Source organism: Lucilia sericata, unplaced genomic scaffold (genome assembly GCF_015586225.1).
Source record: "Lucilia sericata isolate MDLA Ls3-8-SP2 unplaced genomic scaffold, ASM1558622v1 Contig002055F_arrow, whole genome shotgun sequence".
NCBI classification, from domain to species: Eukaryota; Metazoa; Arthropoda; class Insecta; order Diptera; family Calliphoridae; genus Lucilia; species Lucilia sericata.
In genome coordinates this window covers 52,399-72,287 of record NW_023995913.1, presented here as the reverse complement: position 1 = coordinate 72,287, position 19,889 = coordinate 52,399, and the positions used below count along the sequence as shown (strand labels likewise).

Sequence of the window (19,889 nt, the reverse complement as noted above, 5' to 3'; positions counted from 1 at the left end):
CTAGTTCTGTTCTAGTTCTGTTCTAGTTCTGTTCTAGTTTCGTTCTAGTTCTGTTCTAGTTCTGTCTAGTTCTGTTTAGTTCTGTTCTGTTCTGTTCTAGTTCTGTTCTAGTTCTGTTCTAGTTCTGTTCTAGTTCTGTTCTAGTCTGTTTAGTTCTGTTCTAGTTCTGTTCTAGTTCTGTTCTAGTTCTGTTCTAGTTCTGTTCTAGTTCTGTCTAGTTTCTGTTCTAGTTCTGTTCTAGTTCTGTCTAGTTCTTTCTAGTTCTGTTCTAGTTCTGTTCTAGTTCTGCTAGTTCTGTTCTAGTTCTGTTCTAGTTCTGTTCTAGTTCTGTTCTAGTTCTGTTCTAGTTCTGTTCTAGTTCTGTTCTAGTTCTGTTCTAGTTCTGTTCTAGTTCTGTTCTAGTTCTGTTCTAGTTCTGTTCTAGTTCTGTTCTAGTTCTGTTCTAGTTCTGTTCTAGTTCTGTTCTAGTTCTGTTCTAGTCTGTTCTAGTTCTGTTCTAGTTCTGTTCTAGTTCTGTTCTAGTTTGTTCTAGTTCTGTTCTAGTTCTGTTCTAGTTCTGTTCTAGTTCTGTTCTAGTTCTGTTCTAGTTCTGTTCTAGTTCTGTTCTAGTTCTGTTCTAGTTCTGTTCTAGTTCTGTTCTAGTTCTGTTCTAGTTCTGTTCTAGTTCTGTTCTAGTTCTGTTCTAGTTCTGTTCTAGTTCTGTTCTAGTTTTCTGTTCTAGTTCTGTTCTAGTTCTGTTCTAGTTCTGTTCTAGTTCTGTTCTAGTTCTGTTCTAGTTCTGTTCTAGTTCTGTTCTAGTTCTGTTCTAGTTCTGTTCTAGTTCTGTTCTAGTTCTGTTCTAGTTCTGTTCTAGTTCTGTTCTAGTTCTTGTTCTAGTTCTGTTCTAGTTCTGTTCTAGTTCTGTTCTAGTTCTGTTCTAGTTCTGTTCTAGTTCTGTTCTAGTTCTGTTCTAGTTCTGTTCTAGTTCTGTTCTAGTTCTGTTCTAGTTCTGTTCTAGTTCTGTTCTAGTTCTGTTCTAGTTCTGTTCTAGTTTCTGTTCTAGTTCTGTTCTAGTTCTGTTCTAGTTCTGTTCTAGTTCTGTTCTAGTTCTGTTCTAGTTCTGTTCTAGTTCTGTTCTAGTTCTGTTCTAGTTCTGTTCTAGTTCTGTTCTAGTTCTGTTCTAGTTCTGTTCTAGTTCTGTTCTAGTTCTGTTCTAGTTCTGTTCTAGTTCTGTTCTAGTTCTGTTCTAGTTTCTGTTCTAGTTCTGTTCTAGTTCTGTTCTAGTTCTGTTCTAGTTCTGTTCTAGTTCTGTTCTAGTTCTGTTCTAGTTCTGTTCTAGTTCTGTTCTAGTTCTGTTCTAGTTCTGTTCTAGTTCTGTTCTAGTTCTGTTCTAGTTCTGTTCTAGTTCTGTTCTAGTTCTGTTCTAGTTCTGTTCTAGTTCTGTTTCTAGTTCTGTTTAGTTCTGTTCTAGTTCTGTTCTAGTTCTGTTCTAGTTCTGTTCTAGTTCTGTTCTAGTTCTGTTCTAGTTCTGTTCTAGTTCTGTTCTAGTTCTGTTCTAGTTCTGTTCTAGTTCTGTTCTAGTTCTGTTCTAGTTCTGTTCTAGTTCTGTTCTAGTTCTGTTCTAGTTCTGTTCTAGTTCTGTTCTAGTTCTGTTCTAGTTCTGTTCTAGTTCTGTTCTAGTTCTGTTCTAGTTCTGTTTCTAGTTCTGTTCTAGTTCTGTTCTAGTTCTGTTCTAGTTCTGTTCTAGTTCTGTTCTAGTTCTGTTCTAGTTCTGTTCTAGTTCTGTTCTAGTTCTGTTCTAGTTCTGTTCTAGTTCTGTTTCTAGTTCTGTTCTAGTTCTGTTCTAGTTCTGTTCTAGTTCTGTTCTAGTTCTGTTCTAGTTCTGTTCTAGTTCTGTTCTAGTTCTGTTCTAGTTCTGTTCTAGTTCTGTTCTAGTTCTGTTCTGTTCTGTTCTAGTCTGTTCTAGTTCTGTTCTAGTTCGTTCTAGTTCTGTTCTAGTTCAGTTTCTGGTTCAGTTCTAGTTCAGTTCTAGTTCAGTTCTAGTTCTAGTTCAGTTCTAGTTCAGTTCGAGTTCAGTTCTAGTTCAGTTCTAGTTCAGTTCTAGGTCAGTTTCTAGTTCAGTTCTAGTTCAGTTCTAGTTCAGTTCTAGTTCAGTTTCTAGTTCATTCTAGTTCAGTTCTAGTTCAGTTCTAGTTCAGTTATAGTTCAGTTCTAGTTCAGTTCTATTTTAGTTCTAGTTCATTTCTAGTTCAGTTCTGGTTCTGTTCTAGTTCAGTTCTAGTTCAGTTCTAGTTCAGTTCTAGTTCAGTTCTAGTTCAGTTCTAGTTCAGTTCAAGTTCAGTTCTAGTTCAGTTCTAGTTCAGTTCTAGTTCAGTTCTAGTTCATTCAGTTCTAGTTCAGTTCTAGTTCAGTTCTAGTTCAGTTCTAGTTCAGTTCTAGTTCAGTTCTAGTTTCAGTTCTAGTTTCAGATCTAGTTCAGTTCTAGTTCAGAGTTCTAGTTCAGTTCTAGTTCAGTTCTAGTTCAGTTCTAGTTCAGTTCTATTCAGTTCTAGTTCAGTTCTAGTTCAGTTCTAGTTCAGTTCTAGTTCAGATCTAGTTCAGTTCTAGTTCAGTTCTAGTTCAGTTCTAGTTCAGTTCTAGTTCAGTTCTAGTTCAGTTCTAGTTCAGTTCTAGTTCAGTTCTAGTTCAGTTCTAGTTCAGATCTAGTTCAGTTCTAGTTCAGTTCTAGTTCAGTTCTAGTTCAGTTCTAGTTCAGTTCTAGTTCAGTTCTAGTTCAGTTCTAGTTCAGTTCTAGTTCATTCTAGTTCAGTTCTAGTTCAGTTCTAGTTCAGTTCTAGTTCAGTTCTAGTTTTCAGTTCTAGTTCAGTTCTAGTTCAGTTCTAGTTCAGTTTCTAGTTTCAGTTCTAGTTCAGTTCTAGTTCAGTTCTAGTTCAGTTCTAGTTCAGTTCTCGTTCAGTTCTAGTTCAGTTCTAAGTTCAGTTCTAGTTCAGTTTCTAGTTCAGATCTAATTCAGTTCTAGTTCAGTTCTAGTCAGTTCTAGTTCAGTTCTAGTTCAAGTTCTAGTTCAGTTTCTAGTTTCAGTTCTAGTTCAGTTCTAGTTCATTTCTAGGTCAGTTCTGGTTGTGGGTACTTAATAATCTTTGAATAATGCCAATATTAGCGCTGGACTTTTCTATGGATGAAACCATGATTTGGAACATGTTATTTCCAGAATTTGAATTAATTTTCCATTCAATTTGCATTTGCTAAAATTTCTATTATTTTAACAAAATTGTTTATTTATCCTAAAATTGATAACAACTTTTTTTCTTGCTTAACCAAATAATATTTGTACAAATATATATGTAATTTTCCAAAGCAAATAATCTTCTCTTCAACTCCAATTTGTTGTTTGGGGGAAATTTCATTAGAAAACTTTATCCAACTTGTTTGTATTTCAAACGATTTTCCCACGGGTGCATGTGGTGTAAATTACAAGCTCTTTAACATAATTTCATAAAAAAAACTTTGCTCATTTTGTAAATAATATTTCCTTCTTGTTTTTTTTTTCTTCTTTATTTAACAACATACGAACATATTTAATAAAAAATAAATCAAAATATGTAATGGAAAATACCATGTTGTGAGAATGTAAGACAAAAACTGGGAACAGTGTATGTTGAGTATAAATAAGCCCATGGCGTATGATTATTATTTAATCTACAGTCATATACATTAAACATACGCCCCTGGGGTATAGCAATGAACTTTAAACTTTATTAAATGTTGCAAAAACTGAAAATCTTAACAAGATTTTCAACTAAATAAACAATAAATTTTGGTTTTCTTGCGAACAAAACAGATTACTGGTCAACAGGACTATTTTTCAAGTTGTTTACACTTGGTTTTGTTTATGATAAATTTTTTCCGAACTCTCAAGTTATTTAATTTAAACAAGATTTGTTGTGCCGCGAAGTTTTAAGAGTTTTAAATTGTCATTTATTTATTTTGTTTTTTTTTTTGTGCATTAAAGTCCTTTATTTTTAAAGCCTCTTTCTGGTTTTGTTCTTATTATTTTAGGTTCCTGGCAACTTGGTTGGGTTCTTTGTGATATTTGGATTTCTTTGGATGTTCTCCTGTGTACCGCTTCCATATTAAGTTTATGTGCCATCAGTGTGGACAGGTAAGTTTTAGCATCATGTTTGTTTTGAAAAGTTTCATTTACTTTTCTTTCTTATTATTTTTCCTCAAGTTTTTTTAATTATGAAATTTTTGTAATACAATTTGTTGGTAATTTTATTTCTTTCTTTTTTTGCTGTTGTATCTTTTCTTTTTTTGGCTATTGTCAGATATTTAGCTGTAACCCAACCTTTAACTTATTCACGTAAACGACGTTCGAAACGTTTGGCTCTCATCATGATACTCATAGTTTGGGTTTTAGCATTGGCTATCACCTGTCCACCCATATTGGGCTGGTAAGTATTGTACTCTGTTAAATAACCTAAATAAATATTAATATTAAACAAAATAGAACAAGAAAAATACAAGAAAATAAACGAAATCGAGCAAGGGGAAGTATGCTCAATAGCAGCTTTGTATGTATATAAAAATCTATTAAATTAAAAAAAAAAATTTCTATAAACATTCTATCTTATTTTGTTTTATTAGGCTTTATTATTATTTTTAATTTTGTAAATTTGCATACTTCCCCTTATCAAATTACTCTTACTACACCATTTATATCATGACAATTTTTACTTTTGATTAAAAATTTCGGCGAAAAATCTGTAAATTTATGCAAATATTTGTTTGTCTGCTATTTGGTTGTCCAACTTTTTTACAACATTTTTTTTCTGTTTAGATTTTTGATTCATGAAATTGAATTTTATATTTTATTAAAAATAAGAAAAATCTCTGCTAATTCATGATTAGCATTATTTACATTAACAAGTTTTTTAATTAGAATTTTTACAAACAGCTGAAGTTAAACGCAGACATAAAAGGAAAGAACAACAATCACAAAAGGATATTCCCCAAGGTCTCCAATTTATAAGGAAAATAGTCAGAGTTACAATTGAAATTAATGTGATTTGTATATAAAAAAACATATTTTTTTTTTTTTGATGAAACAGAAGTTTAATAAAAATTTGGACGGAGAATTTGTTAGTTTATTCTCATAATTATATGAATGCTTTTTTATACCCTACACCACTATAGAGGGGAGGGTATTATGCGTTGTAACACCCAAAAACACCCACCTTAAAGTATACCAATCGGCTCAGATTTATTTACGTCTGTCTGTCCGTCTGTCTGTCTGTCTGTCTGTCTGTCTGTCTGTCTGTCTGTCTATCTGTTTGTCTGTTTGTCTGTCTGTCTGTTTGTTCATTCACCCCACGGGGCATGTTTCCTTAATAATAAACTCCATTTTGGTGTATTGCAATCCCGAGGTATAGAAGTGCTACCAATACCTCTAGTCTGCCGGAACTATAAACTGTGATGATCAAATGTATCCTCGTCCATTCTTTGGAATGATTTGACATGGGGTCTAACCAGAGTACCTAATAATCTTGCACAACGGGTGGCCGCTTGCCCACAGGACCTAGTCCTGACCGGTCCGTTGGTTGAGGTTCCTTCAGGATCTACGTAGTGGCTGTGGTTTATACCCAAATTCGCGGGGAGAGAATGTTGATTTAAGGATTGATAAATCAATATGCCAAATATGTGTGGATTCTCTCTCCGGTGCTGTTGCCATCTCAACAAATGTCACTGAGTGATGTGACAGAGCAACTTATGCTGGATTCCTGAACCCGTTGAGTATCTCTTACAGTTCGCGTAGTAGAACGCCAGTATATGTTGGGGATTTTTCAGGTTGACACTTGGTAGTTACCTGTCATTCCGTAGATCGTTCTTTACTGATGTAATTGTTGAACGATCGGGAAAGACTCCTCTGCCCGACAGGAGACTAGTAGTGATTTAGTAGACCATTTACTTCAGGGAAGCTCTCGGTGCTGTTGCCATCTCAACAGGATTCAGATTGTTTCATTCTATGCAACATATGGTTGAGGTTCCTTTCCTTCAACTTGTCGGGGCAATTATTGGGTTCGAATTGATTTTGGAAATTTCTACATCTTTTGTCATATTATCTGACATACAGAGGGATCCTGATTTATTGGCAGGGTATTTCGGAAAAATAAAATACGTCTCTAGGTGCTGTTGCCGAATCAACAGATCCATCTCAGTAGTGTGGTTGCGCGGGCTTTAAGAGGTGGTCACCTTCCGGTATACCTGAAGATTGTGATTGTTTTTTCCTTTTCGGGGCTTGCATTGTGATTGGGGCTACCATGACTACAAGTGCTTGTACATGGACCGGCTCAGCCATGTACAAAAATTGCCCCCTGAGTTCTTCATAGAAGGATTCAGGGGCGCGTGGTATACTGTCACTAGTCTACTCAGTGGATGAAAAAGACCACTGTGACATAAGGCCGTCAAGGCAGGTATTCTCGTTAAGTATTCGACATCCGTGTCTGTCTGTGTGTCTATGTGATTTTTGTAATTATCGGGTCTTATTTGACCCTAGCCCCCATACAAACTCCCCTTCCGAAAATAACTTTGAGGTCAAAATTCACTTATAAACACTAATAACACGATGAAATTCGACATAAATAACTTTGATGTAAATTCCTCTACCGACATATGATATGATCCCTCCTTTTTTGTCAAAAATAAGTAAAAATATTGGTCGGCCACGTCCGACCATACTTTCATAGATGTTACATATGATTTTGCTTCATAATTTGAAACCACAGCGTATACGCAATAAAATTATATTATAAAAGTGATTATACGTCCAGGTTTTTCGTATTAAAGGTGTTAGAAAGATGTTAAAACAATATACAAACAAATAATCCCGACAAGGATCAACCAATGAGGAAAAGACTAATAGACCTCTCGACAAGCTTACCAACAAGGAACATCGTTGTTAGGAGCAATAGAAGAGCCATGGTCACGCAGAGTCTTATAAAAGCATGATTAGACACATTTTGTCTAATGCGTCTTTATTCTGGTGATCGATAATCAAGTAAAAAAATTAAAGAAATGTTATGTATTTCTTTGCAAACCCTTTATAAATGAAGTTCCAACTTATATTATTAAAATTTAAAAACTCAATTAAATTCCAACAACATTTTTGCTCACATTCGACATTTACGAGCTATTTATATTTATATACGATTATTTAAATATTTCTCCAAAAGTTCCTTAAATTTCTTTTTATAACCCTTTTTTCACCATTAAAAGAAACATTCTTGCACATATAATTTCTTTTCCTGGCTAAAAAAAGTCCAATATGTAGATTTTATTCCCTTGCAGACAACATCCTTTGAATAATTGTAAATAAATAAAGCATTTTTCATCCCATAAGATAAATATTATAAATAAATAAAAAATTATTTGCATAAAATTTGCAAAAACATTCCCCAACATATAGCCAACATGTTTGAAGGTTTAAGTTCAACCGTATATATAGATTGGGATTCTTAATTTTTTCTTTTTTGTTGATATTTCAAAATTCAATTTGTTCTTTTTGGGCAACCAAGGTTGGCAAACAAAATATTTTCTTCATAATAAAATTTGTCCTTTTTTTCGTAGAAAATAAAAAGCTAAATCAATTTTTCTTGGTTGTTATAAATCTTTTTCTTCTCTTACTTAAGTTCAACTACAAAAATGTACATATAATATTTTCTCACTAAACCCTTTCATTTATTGATTCGTATCCTTGTAAACTTGCACATTTATCTATTGGTTTAATGTAGTTCATTTTTCTATTTCTCATTCATTTTGTTTGCTTTATGTAGGTACGAACCAGGACGTAGAGATTTAAATGAATGTCGTTACAATCAGAACGAAGGTTATGTGATATTTTCAGCAATGGGCTCCTTCTTCATACCAATGGCCGTTATGATTTATGTCTATGCAAGAATTTCCTGTGTTATAGCAAATAGACATGATATATGACCGATATAAGTGTCCATAATAAGGTAAGTAAGAGTAGATAGAAATCATTTACTTGGACTTATAGACATTTATTTAAATAAATTTAATAACAATGATGGTTATGTGGCAGGTTTTAGTTTAGTTAGGCAACTTTTCAGCAGAAATAGTGAAGCTATCATTAACCGAAAAATATGGTAAACAGTAGGTCGTTCTAGTTCAGTTCAAGTTCTTAGTTGAGTTCTAGTTTAGTTCTAGTTCAGTTCTAGTTCAGTTCTAGTTCAGTTCTAGTTCAGTTCTAGTTCAGTTCTAGTTCAGTTCTAGTTCAGTTCTAGTTCAGTTCTAGTTCGTTCTAGTTCAGTTCTAGTTCAGTTTCTAGTTCAGTTCTAGTTCAGTTCTAGTTCATTCTAGTTCAGTTCTAGTTCAGTTCTAGTTCAGTTCTAGTTCAGTTCTAGTTCAGTTCTAGTTCAGTTCTAGTTCAGTCTAGTCAGTTCTAGTCAGTTCTAGTCAGTCAGTTCTAGTTCAGTTCAGTAGTTCAGTTCTAGTTCAGTTCTAGTTCAGTTCAGTTCTAGTTCAGTTCTAGTTCAGTTTCTAGTTCAGTTCTAGTTCAGTTCTAGTTCAGTTCTAGTTCAGTTCTAGTTCAGTTCTAGTTCAGTTCTAGTTCAGTTCTAGTTCAGTTCTAGTTCAGTTCTAGTTCAGTTCTAGTTCAGTTCTAGTTCAGTTCTAGTTCAGTTCTAGTTCAGTTCTAGTTCAGGTTCTAGTTCAGTTTCTAGTTCAGTTCTAGTTCAGTTCTAGTTCAGTTCTAGTTCAGTTCTAGTTCAGTTCTAGTTCAGGTTCTAGTTCAGTTCTAGTTCAGTTCTAGTTCAGTTCTAGTTCAGTTCTAGTCAGTTCTAGTTCAGTTCTGTTCAGTTCTAGTTCAGTTCTAGTTCAGTTCTAGTTCAGTTCTAGTTCAGTTCTAGTTCAGTTTCTAGTTCAGTTCTAGTTCAGTTCTATTTCAGTTCTAGTTCAGTTCTAGTTCAGTAGTTCTAGTTCAGTTCTAGTTCAGTTCTAGTTCAGTTCTAGTTCAGTTCTAGTTCAGTTCTAGTCAGTCTAGTTCAGTTCTAGTTCAGTTTCTAGTTCAGTTCTAGTTCAGTTTCTAGTTCAGTTCTAGTTCAGTTCTAGTTCAGTTCTAGTTCAGTTCTAGTTCAGTTCTAGTTCAGTTCTAGTTCAGTTCTAGTTCAGTTCTAGTTCAGTTCTAGTTCAGTTCTAGTTCAGTTCTAGTTCAGTTCTAGTTCAGTTCTAGTTCAGTTCTAGTTCAGTTCTAGTTCAGTTCTAGGTCAGTTCTAGTTCAGTTCTAGTTCAGTTCTAGTTCAGTTCTAGTTCAGTTCTAGTTCAGTTCTAGTTCAGTTCTAGTTCAGTTCTAGTTCAGTCTAGTTCAGTTCTAGTTCAGTTCTAGTTCAGTTCTAGTTCAGTTTCTAGTTCAGTCTAGTTAGTTCTAGTTCAGTTCTAGTTCAGTTCTAGTTCAGTTCTAGTTCAGTTCTAGTTCAGTTCTAGTTCAGTTCTAGTTCAGTTCTAGTTCAGTTCTAGTTCAGTTCTAGTTCAGTTCTAGTTCAGTTCTAGTTCAGTTCTAGTTCAGTTCTAGTTCAGTTCTAGTTCAGTTCTAGTTCAGTTCTAGTTTCAGTTCTAGTTCGTTCTAGTTCAGTCTAGGTTCAGTTCTAGTTCAGTTCTAGTTCAGTTCTAGTTCAGTTCTAGTTCAGTTCTAGTTCAGTTCTAGTTCCAGTTCATTCTAGTTTGTTCTAGTTCAGTTCTAGTTCAGTTCTAGTTCAGTTCTAGTTCAGTTCTAGTTCAGTTCTAGTTCAGTTCTAGTTCAGTTCTAGTTCAGTTCTAGTTCAGTTCTAGTTCAGTTCTAGTTCAGTTCTAGTTCAGTTCTAGTTCAGTTCTAGTTCAGTTCTAGTTCAGTTCTAGTTCAGTTCTAGTTCAGTTCTAGTTCAGTTCTAGTTCAGTTCTAGTTCAGTTCTAGTTCAGTTCTAGTTCAGTTCTAGTTCAGTTCTAGTTCAGTTCTAGTTCAGTTCTAGTTCAGTTCTAGTTCAGTTCTAGTTCAGTTCTAGTTCAGTTCTAGTTCAGTTCTAGTTCAGTTCTAGTTCAGTTCTAGTTCAGTTCTAGTTCAGTTCTAGTTCAGTTCTAGTTCAGTTCTAGTTCAGTTCTAGTTCAGTTCTAGTTCAGTTCTACAGTTCAGTTCAGTTCTAGTTGGACCATTAATGCTTAAATAATCGTTTTTATATAAACTTATAATTACTTTTCAATTCTCTCTCGTTAACTTCTCTACCAACTCAATTTCCTTTTAATACGATTTCTTCTATTCACTTCCTGTCTTTTTTCGTAAACAGAAATTCAAACGCTATACAGCAGCAGATATTGACAATGAATTGGATCCGGATTTATCAGAATTCGATTTAAGCTCTGGACAAAAGAAACAACAAGCCGCCAGAACGTTGTCAAATCAAACACTGGCCAAAGATTTACAAGAAATTATGGCTTCCGACAATGAAATTGCCAATACGACACAATGTCATTCATTGCTAGTATTGCAACAGCAAGCAGCCACCTCACCAACTGGCAAAAATGGTTGTTACGAGATGAAGAGACCAGCCTCGTTGAAGCGAACACCCACTGCCTCATCAGCCATAACTACAATGACGAGTACAACAGCATGCACGGGTACAGCAGCTACTGCAACAGCATCAGTGGGTATGGGTATGGAAAATCCCTGGACATTTACACCCAACGTACATCAGCAGCAGCATTATCAACAGCATGCACATCCCAACAAACACATGCGTACGCACAGTATGCGTCATCAGCATTATTTAAATACAGCTGCAGCCAATATCACTTCCACCTCACCCGGCAATACTTTAACACCCGACTCCATAGTTACTGGTAGTGGTTCGTCCATACTAAGACCACACACTCCCCAGCTGCGTTCACATCATCACCAGCACTCACATCACTACACAACCAAATCATTGTCAAATCGTATTTCATCGTTGAAAAAAGAAACCAAGACCACACAGACTCTGAGTATTGTTGTGGGTGGTTTCATTGCCTGTTGGTTACCATTTTTTATCAACTATTTAATTACACCATTCCTGGATGAGGATCAGGTTAGCAGTACATTGGCCAAGGTGCTAACATGGCTCGGCTGGTTCAATAGTGCCATTAATCCCTTCATTTATGCATTCTATAGTGTTGACTTTCGGGCGGCATTTTGGCGTTTAACGTGTAAACGTTTCTTTTCGGCCTCATCAAAACCACAATTTCCCACAAATACCATGTCCATACGACGATAGTTAAAAATGAATAATATTAATAATAAAAATACAAAAACAACGTATAGAATAGAACAATACGATTAAGACACTAGTTATTTAAGGATTTAAGTTTTAAACGAAAAAAAAGCAAAGTACTTATAAATTAAATTAATAACAATAAAACAAAATTATAAAAATTAGCAAATGGAATAGAAAAGACGAGATTTTAAGAAGAAAACAAACAGTAATCATTTGTGTTTTAATTGTCTTTAAGTATTTTAGCATTAACTAATACTTTCTCTACAAGTTGATCAGAATGGATAGCTTGGAAGAAATAAGCCAGAAAGTATAATCAGAAATGATTTTCTATGTTATGTGTTGTGTATACATATCATATCAAATTGTCCTTTGTTGATCCTCATCCATATAGGTACGTTTAATTTCGTTTTCTCTTACAAAGTTCGCTTATGTCTGTGAATGTCTGTCCGTCTGTCTGTATTGAAATCAGTTTACTAACCCAAGTCTTCAACAATTAAAAATCATCGATAGAAAATTGTGTGTTCGGGAATGAAATAGGGATGGGAAATAATTTAAAAAAATTATTTAAAAATTTTCAAATTTTAAAAAGTACTATTTTTGTCACTTTTTGGTACTTTTTGATTTTTCTATAATATTGAACCTACAAACTAGAAATTAAGCATTCAGAGTCCGGAGTAAATGAAAACCTATGAAAGGGGAATACTTGGTATCTTGGGACTACTAAAGGTACTTTTGAAGAAAAATATAATGCAACATTCAGAGTACTTCTGTATGAAAATCTGTAGGAAAGTATTTGTGTACTTTTTCACTCTTCAATAGGTACTTTACGGTTTTTATGCAATATTAGAACTAGAAATATATAATTGAAATCTACAAGAAAGAATTTTTTAGTACTTTTTGTTCATAAATTGGTACTGTTTATAATCTACCTACTATAGTGTTGTTGGATGCCTTTTTGCTGATATTTGTAACACCCAAAAGGTTAGTCCCACACACCTTGAAGTATACCAATCGGCTCAGAATCACTTTCTGTCTGTCTGTCTGTCTGTCTTTCTGTCTGTCTGTCTGTCTGTCTGTCTGTCTGTCTGTCTGTCTGTCTGTCTGTCTGTCTGTCTGTCTGTCTGTCTGTCTGTCTGTCTGTCTGTCTGTCTGTCTGTCTGTCTGTCTGTCTGTCTATCTGTCTGTCTGTCTTTCTGTCTGTCTGCTTTCTGTCTGTCTGTCTGTCTGTCAGTCTATCTATCTGTCTGTCTGTATGTCCATCTGTGTGTCCATGTAAATCTAGTGTGCACGCTACAGGTTTTAATTTTCAAGAAAATTTTATAAAATTTGACACATTATCTTCTTTTGATCCAACGACGAAGCCATTCAACAGTACCCCACGAATAGGGCTTTTGAGCTCATAAATATGTTAAATGTTCTTGTATCACTTCATTGGCACAACTTAGTTTTATATAAGTCTGCTGTTTTTTGTAATGATCGGGCATCATTTGACCTTATCCCCCAAAATAAATTCCTCTATCAAAATTTATAAAGATTGGCCCATATTAATTTTTTAATTTCTGAATTATTATAAAAATTAATGTTTTTATACAGTAAATGCTTTCAAGGATAACCAGACGAACATGTCCTAATCGACTCGGCCACGTGTTGCATAAAGATGTTGTTAGTGAACTTTTTCCTACTCTTTCTTTCGATCGACGCAAAATGCTATCCCTGGAAAATTGGCTTAGTTTGTTCCTGGCATCAAAATAGGTTCAACTCTTTTGACGGGTTTATATTGTACAAATATTACAAAATCCTACATTTTAAAGTTAGTCCGTTACTCTTATTGATATTAGATTAAGTTAAGGACCAATATTGTCCTTTTGAAAACCAAACAAAACTTATCAATACAAACTACATCTTATGTCTTCTCATTCGAATCCTATCGTGAGGCAAACGAGAGTACAGACTGATATATATATATATATATATATATATATATATATATATATATATATATATATATAGATCCTCTGAAAATCTAATTAGAATATACATATACACTTCTGTTTGTATTTCGATGATTACAATGAAATGACAAAATCAATCCACTTACGGACCCACTGTTGATCTGTGATTACCTTTATTAATTTTACACCGTTTTTAAAAAACATTACAAAATAAGTTTTTTTTTTTAATTTTTTTCTTTGATGAATAGCCATCTTCAAGATCAAAAACGCACAAAATTTTAATAAATTTAATAAATTAAAATTAGGCGTATACTTAATATTTGTAATATCAATACAACATTAATACGTATACGTACAGGTGTAAAATCAGTGTAATTTCACAATGTAAAACTTTCCACTTGAAGTGAAAAGATGAACATGAAGTTTTTTTTAATTTTATATGTTCACAATTTTTGTTCTTTATGACAAGAGAGGATAGGATCAACAAGGCACATCGGTGCTGGGCGATATGTAGGAGAACTATAGGTATGAAATAGGGTCTTAGTCCTACTATGACAAATCGGCTTTATAAAAGTATAATTAGACCAATTCTAGCTTATGCTTCAATAATCTGGTGGACTGCTTTAGGCAAAAAGTGCAATATCAAACTACTACAACCAAGGCTCTGGAAACGTTGCTAGATATTCCACCCATTGAAACATATTTAATATATGAGGCGGCGCTTACAGCCGAACGTCTCCTTACTTTAGGCGAACTCGCCAAAAACGTTATAGGACACGTCATCAATGTATACTGGACACATTGGAAAGTTATACACAATCATCGGACGTGCCTGATCGTATACCAGACACAGAATATGTCGGAAACTTTGAAACGCTGATCCAAGATAGAATGTCTTCGTCAAGCGGAACATTAGAGCAAATACCAGTAGGAATCCGTTGTTACACGGATGGCTCAAAATTGGGGAACAAAGTGGGGCTGGGGTTCTATATTGAAGACCCAGAAACAAAAATATACCACCGTTTACCAAATCATAACAAAAGCTTCCTGGCAGAAGTACGAGCAATAACGGAATGCTTAATTTATTTACCGACAGCCAGAAGGCAATTAGGGCGACATCAGGTGATAGAACTAAATCTAAGACCGTATTGGATTGTAAGCAAGCTTTAACTGAATACTCTCCCAGAGTTAAGGTTTACATCATATGGGTACCAGCCCACTCGGGAGTAGTCGGTAACGAAAGGGCGAATGTAATTGCTTTAAAGGGGAGAGAGCTCGATGCAGTTAACCTGACAAACGAAAACCATTCGACGCAACAAAAACATGGGCGAGAGAATACCATTAGGCCTCTTGGAATAATGGAACAGTGGGTAGAACCACGAAGATCCTATGGGGTGACCCTGATGAGAGCAAAACGAAAAATCTCCTCAAAATGAGCAAGTCTGAAGTTAGTATGATTGTACGTATTCTGAGTGGACATACAGGATTACGAGCACATCTATGCAAAATTGGACATGCGGATTCAGACGAATGTAGAGCATGTGGAGAGGACAGTGAAACTCTGGAGCACTTTCTTTGACACCGCCAGGCATTCGTCGAAGTTAGATCCAAGTATCTTGGAAGTGATGTTATTCCGGAAATAACATTCCTGACTAACACTGATTGGAAGATTCTTAGGAATTACGTTCAGGAAACTGAATTTTTGAACAATGAAAAATAATTTATTTAGCTCTTTTTTTTATATGGAGCGCACAAAAGGCCCGATAGTGGCCTAGGTGTATTTCTTCGGATTTGATGTAGTATACATCCTCCTATCAAGCTAACCTAACCTAACCCTATGATAAGAGCTACAACTTTGCCTCAGAGAGTAAATCGAAATCGAGAACGTTTTGCAAAACATGAGATTACAACTTTTTTATCAAAAATGATACCGAGGCCCCAAATCTTTGGGGCCCATAAAAAAGTTGCATGACTTAGGGCAAAACTGGGAGACATGGATCTTTTTTCTTTGGTATTTTATCACTTACAGGTGTCCGTAAATAATTATACATATTTCTATGACTTAAAAAATTACTTAAATAATCTCAACACTTAGTAATTTTCTTCAATTTGATTTTAAGCGTCGGAGGATATTACAAAAATTTGTGTTATAATAAATTTTTCGATACCTTTAATGTACTTATGTGTAAGAACTTTTCGACTAACTTTTATCATATCATACGGTCAACCATTTAATCACAATAATTTATTTTATACTCACAAAAGGAATAGAAAAGAAAATATAACGAAATGTCAAGATATAATAATGTAATTTATTTTCTATTCATATCTTAAACACCTGAAATAACAAAAGTTATGGTAGAGTTATCTCTAATACTTTATCTGTGTACAATAACAAACACGCACAACCCAGCAGTTCTAAAAGTGACAAAGGTTATATGTTTATAACTTAACTGGCCAGTTTTTATACAGAACTGCTAGAATCTTAATAGACACACCTACCGACAATATTCGTGCATAAGTTAAAGTATATGTAAATTGTATACCTTTAGTTTAGTATTTATGATTAAGTTTAATCCTTGTGTCAACAGGCATTTCCTTTTTGTGAATAGATGAATGAATAGTTGAAGTGAAAAGCAACAGCCACAACAAACTATAGTAATTTACATATAATATTTATAAATGTCTGTGTTCTTAAGGATATGCACGTGTTTTATTCTTATAAACTATACATATTAATCAAAGTCAAACATATGTATGTATGAGAGTTTTAGTAGTAGGTATTATTTATATTAATGTTATAGGAAATTATGCATATATCGTAAAATAAAAGATGCTAACAAACATACTTCAGGAGTTAAGTATGATTTGATAAGATGTTAATAAAACAATCGCAACAAAAAATGTTCCTTGTAAAATGCCGATCCATTATATAAATTTTTTTCCTACCGTTCTAAAAAAGACTCTCTGTTTTGCTCAAATTCATGCACTTTTTCTGATGGCTCTCCTAAGATTTGGGGCCTTGTTGTCATTCTTGGAAAAAAGTGATATTTTTCTTAGGCTCATATCTTGCAAACCCTTTGGAATTTTGATCTACACTCTGAGGCAAAGTTACAGCTCTTGTCATAAAGAACTAAAATTGAGAACATACAAAGTCAAAACAACTTCATCTTAATTATACCAAACACCACTATAGTGAGGAAGGTTTATGCTGATGTTTGTAACAACCAAAAATAATGTTCCTATACCTTTAAGTACACCAATAGACACAGAATCACTTTCTGAGTCGATTAAGCTATGTCCGTCTATCCGTCCGTCCGTGTAAACCTTGGTCGCACTCTACAGGTCACAATTTTATGACAATTTGATACATTCTGTTCTTTTTGGGGGATAGGGTCAAATGAGGCCCGATCATTACGAAAATCAACAGTATCATTAAGACTAATATAAAACTAAGTTTTGCCGATTTTTAAACTAATACAAGAACATTTAAAATATTTATAAGCTCAAAAGCCCTTTTCGTTGGGTACGGTTGTATGGCGGCTATACAAAATAATAAAGCGATAATAAGCGAATGAACCATTTTCAATAGGCTTCGTCCTTATGTCATAAGAAATTTCATCAAATTATTTTGAAAATTGTGACCTGTAGGGTGCGCACAAGGTTTACATGGACACACAGACGGACAGACAGACAGACAGACAGACAGACAGACAGACGGACAGACAGACAGGCGGACATAGCTAAATCAACTCAGTAAGTAATTCTGAGCCGATTGGTTTACTTTAAGGATGGTGAAGGACCAATATATTTGGATTTTTCAAACATCAGCACAAACGCATAATACCATCCCCACTATAGTGGTGTAGGGTATAAAAATAATCCAAATTTGTAATTGGTGTAGGGTATCATATGGTCGGTCATGTCCGACTATAAGTTCTTACTTCTTTTTAATTTCAAGTTAAGAGTTTTACATTTTGAAATTGCACCGATTTTATTAACGACACCTGTACGTATACGTGTTAATGTTGTATTAATTTTACAAATATTAAGTATACGCCTAATTTACATGTTTAACACGTAAAAATCGTATTTTTAAAAGCTTTTTTTTTTGCATGAAGTGCCATTTCTCATGTAAAGTTTCAATTTTAGCTGTTATAGTGTCAAAGATATACGAATATTAGTATTTAATTGAGGGAGATGTCATGCCCATTATTGGTACATTATTGACATTAGTTTTCATAGTTGATCGGATTTAATTATTTATTTCATTTGACACGTACCATGTGTACAACGCCAAAAATAGTTCGTACAAAATTTTAGAATTCTGTTTATCCTTATGTTTGTAGCGCACAAAAATATTTATTCTACAGCCACCTTATGACATGTCCGTCCATCCGTCTGTCTGTCTGTCCTTTCGGTTGGTTGTCATTGTAAACCTTGTGCGCAAAGTACAGGAAGCCATTTTAAAGATATTTTGATACATAAGTACATGTATTTCAAATCATTATGAATTGAATGACGCTTGAATACTGCTACCAAATTAAAAAAATTTTACACAAAAACTTCTTCAGCGATGAGGCTAATTTTTGGTTTAACAAATTTATTGGTACACAAAATTGCTGTATTTGGAGTGAAAACAATCCACAATAGGCACTATACACTTCATTTCAACCAAAAAATACACCATTTGGCTTTTTCTGGAGATCTTTTAAATGCAAAATTTGAACATAGTGTGATTTCGTGATTGAACACCACTCGATATATGTGTATAAGATTATAACAAATTTGGCTTTGAAAACATACAACAATATTACAGAATTATGATATATAGCTGCCAATAGCAGGTTCATTGCATCTTAAACAGATTCAACGCCCCTTTGTACGCCCATTTATAAAACTATTTTGAATTCAAAACATGCAAAAACTAACCGATTTATATGAAAAATCTCATACCTATCTTCGAAGGAACTATATGCTACAAGAGATCTTGATCGGTTGTCACTACAATTTTTTAAATTTACCGAATCTGTTTTCAAGGCAAATTAATCAATTGAAATGAAATTTAGCATAGGTCTAACCTTACGCCCATTTCTATATTAAATCATACAATGCAAAGTGGACCAAATGACTAATCTAGCGCACAAGTGTGTTTAACTCGACTTTGAGGCACATAGAAATCTTAAATTTAGAATGTAACTAGAAATTAGAATGATATACAATGTCGATGAAATGAGAATAATATTAAAAAGGGCGTGGCACTTAAAAGGAACTTTTAATTACACATTTTCACAAATTCTTGTTGTATTTCACATTTCTGGTTCTAAAACTTCAAATGGGCGAAGTGCCATGCCTACATACCAAATTAAGTATATGATAAAAGGCACCACTCAGGGTCCTCAAATTTCACACAAGCAATTTTGACGTTCTTGTAAAAGCTTGAGGGAAAATCGGCAGGGTAGCAACAGTGGGCGTGGCACTTTCCTTATATATTAAACATGTAAAGTTGTTATATCATTTAAACTATAATTTCCACTTTGGTTGTGTAGGGTATACAAATCCATACTTTTAACATTAGGTATCATATAGTTAGCCTATATGTATATGGTACATTCTTCTTTGTTTTAAGTAGAGAAATTCTTAAAAGTATATAATCATCAGCTCTTAGTATGCAAAAGCAACAATTTGTCATTGACTGTATGACTTTTGTATATAATATGCTAAAATACTTAATTATATACGTTCTTCAGTTGTATTAAATAACTACTAAGTATTATTGCTCTAATAAGAATAACAATTGGTTGTAAATACAAATGGAAATTGAGGAAATGTTGTATGGTAATGATTGAACAAAATTACATGAAAATGTATGGCAAAATAAAAAGAAAATAAAAAACAAACATTAATTTAGACTTAAGTTTAAGTGTTTGTTTAAAAGCATTTATAATTCCATAGTAGTTTAAGTAGAATACAAATTACATCTGTTTTGAAATAAATGAGTCTTGTTATAAGTGGAAATATACATGAACAAATACTGTGGCAATAAAGAAAATCTGTGTAACTCGAGTTAGCCAGACAATTTTTCTTTTCAATTCTTAAAATATAATATAAATAATTTCCATTTAAAACGTTCTCTCTGAAAGTATAATACTTAACTTATATGCCTTTTCCTTGTTGCGACAGTTGTAATTACAAGTACTTTACTATATATTGTTCTTACGATTGACTAATTATATTTCAAAAAGATAATGAACTAAGAGGTATAAGTACTGATTAAGGATACTAGAACATTCACTAAAGCAGAGAAAAGTATAGGGGCAAAATTATAAGAAATTAATAGGATTTATAGATAATTATTTCCTTAAAATTATAAATAGTTATATAAAGGTTAAAGTTTTTCTTTATTATAAAACAATTTTAAATTTCCATAATAAAAGCACTATTAAATCAATACGTAGCTAAGCTAATAGCAATCCCTGTCATGGTGTGGTAATCTTTCTCAAATTATGCCTTAGGTACAGCTTTCTCATGGCCAGTTTAATACAAACAGCCCCTCGATGATAAAGCAAATATTTATGATTATAAATACAAATACATACCCGAAAGTCTATTTACCATACAATGACAAATACTATTTGCAATTCCCATCCAAAAACAAATA

General features: G+C 33.7%; 1 protein-coding gene across 1 annotated transcript; it reads left to right on the top strand.

The window, feature by feature from the left end:
* Positions 1-3,991: 3,991 nt before the first annotated feature.
* On the top strand, positions 3,992-12,236 carry LOC119613307 (5-hydroxytryptamine receptor 1D-like; the record flags this gene model as incomplete). The annotated part of the gene is given in 5 exon segments (XM_037969316.1): positions 3,992-4,141; positions 4,308-4,433; positions 7,812-7,963; positions 7,966-7,994; positions 10,314-12,236. Coding segments are annotated over 5 exon segments (1,420 nt in total), but the record flags the coding sequence as incomplete, so codon positions are not given.
* Between the last annotated feature and the right edge of the window lie 7,653 nt (positions 12,237-19,889).